Below are 11608 nucleotides of genomic sequence, written 5' to 3'. Positions count from 1 at the left end.
CACAAGTTTCCGGGCTGAGTGCAGCACTGTTCATTATAGGATGGGATTTAGATCTTGATTACGCTTGAGCAGATTTATTAAGTGGATTTATTCTCTAAGGGTGCCTAAATATCATTAGACAGGTTCAGATAAAGCAGAGGTATCTCTTAGGAAGAGATTAGGGATAACTTAATGAAGTCAGGAGACCCTTTGACCTGGGCCTTGAAAGATGCCTAGGACCTGGACCAGGGGAAATCGTGAACAACCAAAGAATTCTTGCCGCTTTAGTACGGAGACCAAAAAAAAAAAAAAAAAACAAAAAAAAACTCACAAGCAACCGCTAGGAAAGGTCTGACATTCTTGCCTCTGGCTCTAGCATTAACAATTTGCATTACCAGCGGCTGGAATCTGAACGGGGAAGACTGCTCTCGTGTCAAGGGCTCAGTCTCAGATCCTCCTTGGGCAGAGATGGAACTGGCTTCGCTTTCTCTTTGGAGCGCCCAGAGCGGGAGCCTCAGAGCCGGCCTGCTCGGCCGAGGCGGCGGTGGGCGCTGACTTGGCAAAGGGCGCAATTGCGGCTCTGCGTTTCTGAGCAGAGCGCCGCGACCCCACCGGGGCTAGGGCGGCAGCGCAGCTCTCCGCCTGGCTAGAGCAGGGCCGCAAGCTGCGGCACCTTTCAGAACGAGCTCCAGATGGGGTTGGCCCCCGGTGGGGGGCCGAGTGGCAGCTGCACTACCCAGGCGGGCGAGGGGTCCAGAGCTCTTTTTCCCTATTCCGACCTGTGGATTTAACGCCAGCACAGGGTGGCGCACCCCACCTCCTTCCACCTTCACGCACCAGGGGGGGAGGGGACGCGTGTGCGCGCTCCTCCCCCAGGCGGGAGCGCGGCCCGAGAGCATGCAGACTGCGCCTGCGCAGCCCCGCTTACACTCCTCCTCCTTCCGCTTCGCCCCGCCCCCTTCCTCCTTGTGCTGCCGCTAGGGGTAGCGGCGTCGGCTGCGGTCCGGGAGCGCGGCTGCTTTGAGGGCTCGGGAACCCTACAGAGTGGGGACGTGGGGAGGCTACAGGGTGAGAAAGCCGGCCAGAGAGGAGGGCGGCGCTGGAGGAGGGCGGCGCGTGGCTGACTCATCCCTCTGGAAGATCAGACTGATCTACACACACACTCGCGCGTCCGCCCGCCCGCGCCGCCCCACCTCAGCCGGGAGGCGCCCGCCCGCACCTCCCTCCCGCCCTCTCCCGGCGCTGTCCGGGCCCGGCTGTCTCAGAGAAAGTTTTTTCCATCCGAGGGGCCGGAGCCGCCGCTGGCCTTTTGGAAGGGCAGAGGGACGGAACAGGAGGCGAGAGCCGCGCGGGCCCGCGGATTGCATGGTGCCCGGCGCCTCGGCTGCCTGGCAGGAGGACCTCGGGGCGGGGTCGGGCCGAGCCCAGCTACTTTTCTCCTCAGCCGCGCCAGAAACCGCCTTCGCGGACGGCCGCGGGGGTCCCCGCTCCTCAGCTCGTCATGTCCCGGCTGCTGCCGCTGCTGAGGAGCCGGACCGCGCGCAGCCTGAGGCCGGGCCCGGCCGCCGCCGCGCCCCGCCCGCCGTCCTGGAGCTGCTGCGGGCGGGGGCTGCTGGCGCTCGCGCCCCTCGGCGGCTTCCCGGGCGGTCCCCGGCGGCTGGGCACTCACCCCAAGAAGGAGCCCATGGAGGCGCTGAACACGGCGCAGGGCGCGCGCGACTTCATCTATAGCCTGCACTCCACGGAGAGGAGCTGCCTGCTCAAAGAGCTGCACCGCTTCGAGTCCATTGCCATCGCCCAAGGTAAGAGGGGTGGGGGGGCGAGCCCAGGGGCCCCAGCGCCCTCCGCTTGCCGCCAGCCCACCGGGAGCCCTCCGCGGCCGTCGGCTTTGGACCCCCGCCGCCGCCCCCCATCTGCCCCCCTCGCCCTCCTGGCCCCGCGCCTGGGACGGCTGGGGGCGGGGGTACCTTCTGCAGCCCGAGTTTCCCCCAGGCAGGTGGGACGGGCGCGAGTGGCGCCAGGCAGTTGAGGCCGGCGCCTGGCTGGGTCCTCACCAGCCTCGGAATCCGGAGCTTCGGCCTAAAATGCCAGGTGACATTGTTGGGATTCTGTTTGATTTGCCCGGTGCCTCCCCTCCCCAGCCCTCCTGTCCCTTAGCCTTTGCTGCTTGCTTTCGAGCGAGCGTGCACCTGCGCAGGTGGCACGCCGTGCCTGCTCCGAGAAAGTGCTACAAACCCGCCTGGCAGGAAGAAACTTTTTGAACGGTTATCAAATGAAGATCTATGGGTGGGTAGCCAAAAGAAGGGGTGTAGCTGCAAAAGGCGGGGATGCTCTCAGCTGCTTGTTTCCACACACGTCTGGTTGCATTAATTAGAGCAGCCAGAGGAAAAGTTTTTGCCAGAAATGGAAAGATAGATTCAAGGGAAACTCCAGTTTTGTTTTTTTCCCAGAGATTAAAAGAATGAAATAAATAAGGAAGTATATTTTTTGAAAATCTGTAGCTCTGCAGTAAAAGTCAGACTTCTGCTCAAAAGTAATTTGGAACGATGAAACCAAAACTGTTTTTAAGCTAACATGTTAAAATAGGATATTTTAAAAACAAGTCCAGAATGGGGTCGGTCAGAATTTGAGTCTAGGTGAAAAGGTAAAAGTTCAGAAAATCAAAAGGATGAAAGGAGCAAACAACTAAAATGGTTGTCTTAAAATATTTCTGTCACTTACAGTTATGTAAACAAAACTCATTGCTTCAGTTTGTATTACATTCTGATGTGTTTGAAAGTTTTAAAGTTTACTCCCCCTTCTAAACTTGGTAGGTATGTTCACATCTCATAGATTCCTAAGTTTAGAGCACATTGATTCGGATTATGGCATTTGATTTGCCAGAGACACTTGCAAGTGTATCTTTAGCTGATGTGCAGGAATGAGGAAAGAATTATTTACCTCAAGTAAGCATGACGTTATCTGTACTACTTCAGAAACTTGTTTTAGTTGTGGCTTTTAATCACATTTCCCTACCTCCCTCAGTTCAGGGATTGGTGAACCAATTTATAGTGGATGATTGATTCCAGACATTGTTTACCCACAGTGCTTTTATAGGAAAATGTAACATCCTATCAATTCCGTTATTAAATATGTAATCATGATGGTATATGAAATCATAATCAAACACTAGGACATTTGTAGTCTATGTGTGGAATCAGTATGCAGTTTAAAAGTAGTCAATTCTGAAAATGTGCTCCTTAGAAAATAATATAGTCAGTCATGTACTAGAACATTAATTTTTGAATCTCCACTGACAAAACTATTCAAACACACATTTTACCTTTTCCAAGTAATTTCTTGGAAATTCTGCATTGTCAACAAGTTACAAGATTGTAGGGCCCTATGAATATAGTTTATGGCAGTTCTTGAAAAGCATGTCCGCAATGTGACTGAATAAATTTTTTCTCATACGTTATTTTTGTACATGTCAGCAATATTGCAGTAGCGATGCTACATTTCCTAACAAAGGTAATATTTTAAATTCAATATGGTTTTAAATGTTCTGAAAAGGACCTAAACACTTTAATCAGTGGAGATCATTAACATCAGTTAAACTTAGTTATGTAACTAATATGAGAAAGAAGTTAGTACTTTAAATTGCCTTCTTTGCCCAGGAGAAACAGTCAAGGATATTTGAAACAATGGTTAGATGCTTATCTCTCCTGTTTATAAGCTAGAGAACATCAAAGTTTAAATCAGCGATTTTTGCTGATGTTGATGACAAATGATTGTCCTATGAATCAAATGACACAGATGCTGCTTTTTTGTTAGTATAGTCTTGGTGTTCACTTACTGCTGTCAGTATCAATACATATAGTTATTATGGAGATCACTGGAATCATTACTTAGGAAATTACCTATTCAATAATCATTTAAGGTATAAGGGATTTTGTTATGTTGAGAATGCATACAGCTCATTCCATTGCTGAAATCAACATTTTTTTTTCCAGTCAGATAAATAAAAAACTCCCATGTTTTCTTCTATTGTTGCTTTTTGAATGATGTTTTTAAATACTCAACTAATGTATTAAGTGTTGTCTACTAAGTGTACTTTCTAACAAAATTAATTCTATCAAAAGGGCTATTTCTTGCCATAGAAAATCTTAAATGTCTTTAGAAAGGGTGCTTGTATAAACTAACGAAGTGTTTTGGATTTGGAATGGAAACATTACTGAAAAAAAATCATCCATGCTTTAATATGGCAGTGGAATCTGCTGTTGAAGTTTGGTAGTTTGCCCTTTGTCTTTCTTATATGTTTATCAGTAGGCATGTGATATAATCTGTGATGAGATAAAGCTTTGGAATGAGTTTGTAATAGATAAGGCAGACCTTGTGGGATGTCTTATCATAGTTAAATAGGATATTGTGATTTTTTTAAAATTACTAACTGATTTCCTCCCCAATTTTAAAAAAAAGTTGATATTGCACCTTCAGTTTACTTGCTCAGCTTCTTCTTCCATAAACAGACCATATTCTGCTGATAGTGCATTGTTCATGTTTTTACAAGTAATACTGGCAAGCTGACAGTATTACAGTTGCCTTTCAATGTTAGCCAACATTTTTAAAACAAATTTTCTTCCCAATTTTTATAATTAGTATTTCCATTTATAATTATTTTTAAAGGCTTTTAAAATCTAGCAATTTGGTATTGAAAGATAGACAGTGTTCATTGTATTAGCTGTCCATTGTGGTATAACAAATTATCCTAAAACACAGTGGCTTAAAACAAGCATGTATTAGCCCATAATTTCGGAGGCTCAGGAATCCTGTAGCATCTTAGTTGAGTATTTCTGGCTCAGGATCTTATGAAGTTGAAATCAAGCTCTCAGCTGAGGTGACATTATCTGAAGTCTTGACTGGGGCTGGAGGATCCATTTCCAAGAAGTCTCACTCCTATGGCCGTTGGCTAGATGTCTCAATTTCCTCCCATGTGGTCCTCCACAGGGCTGCCTGAGTATTCTCACTACATGGCAGTGGGTTTCCTCCCGAGCAAGTGATGAGAGAGAGAGCACTCGCGAGTGTGTGTGCGAGTGCACGCGTGAGTGTGTTTGCAAGACTGTACCTGTGAGCACCTAAGCTGGAGGCCACAGACAGACTTTTATAACAGTCTTAGAAGTGACAGTCTGACAGTTCAACTCTTTTGTCCTGACACAATGTGGGAGAGTACTACACAAGGTGTGAATACAAGGGAGTGGGAATCATTGGGGGCACATCTTGGAGGCTGGCTTCCACACTTATTTAAGATGGTGTAATTAATCCTTATCAGGGAGTTACACAGAGAAACAAGAACTTGCTATTGGAGAGGTACAATTAGAGATATGTTTTGAAAAAAAGGAGCTTCTTAGGGAATATTTTTTGTTAAATGTGTACTTAATATATTTAAAAAATGAGATTCTTTTTACACTTAGCAAATAACAACAGATGTATTGAGGTGAACCGAGCAGTTTTTCTATCAATGTTAGATCTTAATTAGCTTGCATTTTTTGGTTCCTCTATATGAGTGGTATTGTGTCCTTTTGACTTTTTTTTTTTTTTTTTTTTTTTTTTTTTTTTTTTTTTACCATTTATCTACATTAACCAAATAATTCTAAACTTTAATCTTGTAGTCCTCCATTTTTTGTGATTGTTTAAGGTAGGGTGAAGAGCTTTGTTTTGAGATCTTGCTATATAGTGTAAGAGGACTTTGATAAAACGAAAGACTGGAAGATAAAGGGTTCATACTAAATTGAATATCTAGAACACTTAAAAATAAATTGAGATTTGCTATGGAATCCCTGTTCACTAGAGATCTTGGACCTTTAACAAGATTAGCCTCTTTTTTTCAGCCCATTGCTCAGGATTATGTGAGAAAGTAGAAATTCTTTTTTTTTCTTTTTTTAATTTTTTTTGAGACAGAGTCTTCCTCTGTTGCCCAAGGTGACACGCAGTGGTGCGATCTTGGCTCACTGCAACTCCATCTCCCAGGTTCAAGCGATTTTCCTGCCTCAGCCTCCTGAGAAGCTGGGATTACAGGCGTGCACCACTGTGCCTGGCTAAGTTTTATATTTTTAGTAGCACTGGGGTTTCACCATGTTGGCCAGGCTGGTCTCAAACTCCTGACCTCAGGTGATCTGCCCAGCTCAGCCTCCCAAAGTGCTGGGATCACAGTCATGAGCCTCCATGTCCAGACTGTATTAGTTTTCTATTGCTTCTGTAAAATACAGTGGCATAAAACAACATATTCTCTTAGAGTTCTCGAAGTCCAAAGTTTAAAATAAGTCTTAAGGGACCAAAATCAAAGTGTCAGCAAGGCTCTGTCCTTCTGGAGACTTCAGGGGAGAATACGTTCTTTGCTTCTTTCATCTTTTGGGATTCCTTGGTTCCCGGACTCATCACTAAAATCTCTGCTCCCTCATCATCTTCTTCATTGACCTTTTAACCTCCCTCTTATAAGAACCCTCATGATTATATTTAGGTTTTACCTGGATAATCCAGGATAATCTCACTTTCTCCAAATCTTAATTTAATTACATTTGCAAAATTCTTTTTGCCATATAAGGTAACATATTTACAGGTTAGGGAATAAGAATTTGGGGTATCTTCAGGGGCCATTATTCATCCTACCACAGACTTATTATGACCTAGCTTTGGAAGTTCCAGAACATCATTTCTGCTGCATGTAATTGGTCAAGCAAGTCACTAAAGCCAGTCCAGATTCAAGGGAAGGGAAATTAAAAGGAGGACAGAAAGGTGATTACTTATCTATCAGACTTCTCGCCTCTCTATTAAATAGATCCTTTGGGTAATTGTTTTCCGTCATTATGTTGTCTCTTCACTTCTAAGTTCTTGACTAAATTCTAAATATTAGAAACTTGGGAAATATGGCTTCCAGGTAAGTCAAACACTTACATCTATAATTTAATTTACTAGTAATTAGTTTGCTGTTTTTCAACTTAATAGTAATTTATTGCTTATTTATTACTTCTGATAAGCAAATTTGTATGAACAAATTTGTGGATAGGAAAATTGAAGTAATATAAAGTCAGTAATTTATAGGGTCGTCCAGAGGGTCAGGTTGAACTACAGATAATAGATGATCTTGAATGTTTGGTATGCTGTGATATTGAGCCGTTATTAATGGAGATTGTTTTCATTTTTCTAAAAATGATGAGTTTGCATAACCACACTCTTGTCTGGTTTCCTTTGGTGTGTTTGGGTATAAAATAACTGGAACAAATAGGGACTAATTCCTGAGTGTAGATTTTATTAGCATCTTGCCCAAGTCATCCGAATTAATTAGTATATAGTTTTATAGGACTCTAGTCTTGTCTTTGACTCACAGGTTTATATTTGCTTTAAGTAAAGGAAAACATGTAAAAACAAGTAGTTATATATTAAAATGACCTCAGACAGACAATACGAGGTAAGAGTAAATAAGAGGTTCTTGTAGATAAAAGACTGTAGGTGACAAAATCATTTCTCTTAAGCTCTAAGACATTTACTTTGATTGCTTTTGGTGGTAAAATATTTGAACATATTGCATTTTTTCTCTGCCTTAGTAAAAGTATAATGAACATAATTTAGCTTCTACCAGATTTGGAGTTCCTATATACTATATTTTAATACAATACGTTTATTTGGGGTTACTTCTATTTGTAGACATACTAGTCATTACACCAAATGCCTCCAGAACACTGCTGTTTCAGTTGGCATGATTTTTAGACTCTGTCATAGTGGTAGTGAAATGTGTTGGACTTAGTTTGCCCCTCCCTCCTCCTCAGTGCTCTCAGACTATTCTACTCTATTCTCATTCATTCCTTTTAGCTATGGCAAACTCTTTTCTGCTGTGTAAAGAGGTCTGCTTCTTGGCATTCTGTTTTTGTTTCTAAAGTCTGCTTTTACTTCTGCCAATTGTCACTCTTCCATTGTTTTTGATTTTCTTCTTTTTCTTTTACTTTTTATCTCTTTTTACTTCCCCCCTTTGCTTTTCAGTAGGGTTTAATCTTGATAGACATTTCAAGGATCACTGTTCTCTTTTGTGTTTTCAGCTAACTAGTTGCCTCTATTACATTATTATTGATTTTTGACTCTTTAGCTCTTACACTTAAGATCTTATTTTGGATAATAGCCCTCATAATAGGTTTTCTGGAATATTCTGCAAAGGTTATGGTATTTTGTGCAAAAATCCTTTAAATTCTTTTACTAAAGTTGTACTAGATAACAGAATTGCTCTAGATTACCTATTGGCTAAATGGGGAAGAATCTGTGCAGTTGCTGACCCTTTTTGTTTTTACATGGATGAATATATCAGTTATTATGGAGATTCTGTTGTAGGGGATTAATGAACAGGCCGCTTGGTAGAAAATGCATTAGAATGAAGCAGTTAACTGTGGAAATGGCTTAAAATTGTCATGGTTAAAGCTACAGTTGACAAGAAAATTTGGTTATTTCTGTAGCCTACAATAATTAGTTTAAAATGATCACTATAATTAGGACTGATAACGTACCAAGACACACCAGAATGTTAGGAAGCTCATACAATTCTGGAATATATATTAGTATCATATACGTAAACTATAACTCCAAGAAGGTTAAACATCATTTCTTATTTGACAATACTTCCCATGTAATTTAACGTATCAGATAAGCTTCTTTATTATTTCTCTTTTGGATGCCGTGGGGCCCTCTGTGTAATGTCCCAAAGTTAGTTTTAGGTCAAAAGACTTAATTTTGAATTTGAAATTCGATTTTGAAAGCACATCAAATGTATCAAAGATACATTAATGTATCTTAATCAAAATAGGACCAAAGATCACTATAAAATAATAGTCATACTTTTAGCCAAAGTGGTAATTAAGAGCTTTAAAAGCAAAACCCTTTATTCTTTGATAGAGAAGTGACTCTGTTTTCCACACAATCAGAAATCCTAATGTTGGAAACGGGTTTATAACATTGGGAAAAATCTGCACCGAGAAAGTGGATCACTCAGCAAGGCTAGTTTACTTCCTGCAGGAAGGGTGCAATTTGCCTGCAGTCTTGCGGCGAGAGTACACCTGAACAAAGGAGACAGGGACATTTATGACTTTTATAACCTGACACAATTGTCCTGCTGCTGTGTCCAGTTTCCATTGGCCGGAATGGGACCTCACATTTTATGCTTGACCCGATTGGCTAAAAACTTGGATATTTCCTGAATAGATAAGGGGGAAAGAAGGAACAAGAGGAAGCTAGTCAGGAGAAGACCAGGAGGGTTTCCAAATAAGGAATGACATGCACCAGGGTTTGGAGCTTGCCTAGTTCTGTTCAGACATGCTGGAGCGAGTTAAGGTAGCTGATTCAAGGCATAGCTGGTTTAGAGAATATGTATACATGGGCGCATATATATATATATATATATATATATATATATATTTGTCATCAGTTATCATTAGTTTATTATAAAAGAGAGATATGGAAATTATTTACATGATGAAAGATTTCAGAACTTCAGTGGAATGGGTGGCTTCACATTGATGCCATTTCAATAGTGACTTATTTCATTCTACATACTTTCCAAGAATGTCACCGTCTCTAAATAGGAAATAATCCTTGTCATCTAGAACTACTTTGGTGCCTCCATATTCTGGGAGAAGATCTTTATCTCCAACTTTCACGCTAACTGGTTGAATCTCTCCACCCTTTCCCTTAGAACCCGATCCAACAGCGACTACTGTTGCTTGCAATACTTTTCCTTGAGATTTTTCTGGAAGCATAATGCCTCCTTTGGTTACAGTTTCAGCAGCACTCCTTTCAACCAATACTCGGTCAAAGAGTGGGAAAACTTTCTAAACGCCTGTCCTGCCATGACTCCCTCAGTCTCAGACTCGTACTCTGCTCTGGCACACCGCGGCAAGGAGAGACCCCTACATGGGTATATTTTTATGCTAATAGTGGATAATGGCCACAGAGCAAGAGATTGTAACTCCTTATAATGTAGTCTAAGATATAAACTTTGAAGAAGAACTTTCCCATCTCTTACAATTCCTCTTCTTTTTATTTCATAATTCTTCTTCAAACTTTTCTAATAGGTCCTTGCTTCATTGTTCAGCTTGGTCTTCTAACAGAAGTAATTTCTCTGGATAGGGTGGAGGAGGAGTTGGAGATAGGTTAGCGAGGGTAGTATTAATGAGCCTTTGCACAAGTCCTCGAATACAGGGTATAACACAACATCCTACAAGAAGTATACCTAATACCACTACGAGGGAAGTGAAGACTGGTGCCAAAGTGTCCTTGCATTTGCTGAATCAGTTCTCTAGCCAGTTTGAAATGGGGTTATTCCTGAATTTTTGGCTAGTTCATTAGATAGGGCCATAAGTCCCTGTAAGGCTCTCATGATACTTCCATCTGGAGCCGTGTTATTTGGAATGAAAGTACAGCATTGAGTCTCAATCATTACACAAACACCACCCTTCTCAGCTAATATCATATGAAGAGCAATCCTGTTTTTTCATGCCATTTGGCTGGTAGACCTTAACTGTTCTGTGATTCCCTTAATAGCATACTTGGTATAGTTAACAAATCGTTGTTGATTATAATAAATGTAATTTATCCAGTCTATACTTTTATTTATTGTCACCCACCAGAATAGTATTGATTCAAATACAGCAGCTATCTGATCTCTGGCTTTAAATTCATTTGGAACTCCTCTTGGGACCCCAATTGCATCTAGGTACACATGAGAATCAAAAGACCCATATGCGGGGCTCCTCTTGTATGTTGTTGGTGGGTTTCCTCTATCTTTGGTTGATGAAATGTCTGGGTAAAAGGGAGAGCTAATTGGACTATAGCGCAAGTACCACTCCAGTTATTTGGCAGAGTGTCCAGTAAGGGTCCCCTACAATACCACTATATGTCCACTTGGGGATGACTGATGGAAGACTGATGGGTTAGCTCTCCAAAGTGCCTTACTTCACTACATCCTATGAAATTTCCAAGGAATATTGAGTTCTCCTCCTGCCGTGAGAGGCATGAGGCGAACCCTACCTCAGAAGATGGAGGTTGAATGGCCCTCAGGGGTCGACTCCACAGGGTGTTGAACCTCAGGAAATAGCAGAGAAAGAACTTGGCACAATTTGTTATTCCAGGTGTTGGAATCCTGAGAAGGAGCTACTATGCATTCCATGTCTGCTTGATTTGAGAACCATCCAAGTAGAAAGGGGACAACCTGGGCCTCTGGCCTACTATGTGCACAAGCATCAGTCACTTTTATTTAAGGTGTGATCAGAATATTTAATCCATTCTAACCAGGCATTTGCATCCTTATATCCTGTTTCAATGGATATGGTTTGTCTTAGATCCTCTACTTCTACCATTGAGACTTTGGTTTTGTCATTGTGTCTAGGAGGAGTGATTGATAAAGAGGTTGAAGGAGCAATAAAGTGCATTTCAAAAATTTCTTTAGGATTCTATCCTGAAATGTTGGCTCCTATACCATAAATACGACTTAATGAAGGGGAAGAGTTTTCAGATGTTGCAATAACAATAGTAAGCTGTATAGGATTACATTGGTTATATTGACAGCTAGAAGGAGTAATTCCTTTGGTGAAGTGGATGTATAGTTTTCTTTTTT

At 42.0% G+C, this 11608-nt stretch overlaps 1 protein-coding gene and 1 pseudogene across 2 annotated transcripts in view; one reads left to right on the top strand and one right to left on the bottom strand.

Moving 5' to 3' along the window:
- Positions 1 to 927: 927 nt before the first annotated feature.
- The window catches only part of TMEM65 (transmembrane protein 65), a 70490-nt gene continuing 59809 nt past the window's right edge, over positions 928 to 11608 (top strand). The window contains exon 1 of one of the 2 annotated variants that reach the window (XM_017530747.2): positions 928 to 1781. In XM_017530747.2, coding sequence (XP_017386236.1) covers positions 1481 to 1781 — 301 coding nt within the window. In that variant the 5' untranslated portion in view covers positions 928 to 1480. The remainder of the gene's footprint in view (positions 1782 to 11608) is intronic. The other variant, XM_017530748.2, reaches the window with a different exon arrangement.
- LOC108305979 lies at positions 9487 to 9844 on the bottom strand (annotated as a pseudogene).

Source organism: Cebus imitator, unplaced genomic scaffold, assembly GCF_001604975.1.
Source record: "Cebus imitator isolate Cc_AM_T3 unplaced genomic scaffold, Cebus_imitator-1.0 Scaffold68, whole genome shotgun sequence".
NCBI classification, from domain to species: domain Eukaryota; kingdom Metazoa; phylum Chordata; class Mammalia; order Primates; family Cebidae; genus Cebus; species Cebus imitator.
Note: the sequence above shows the minus strand (reverse complement) of the source record. Positions and strands in the feature narration are given on the sequence as shown.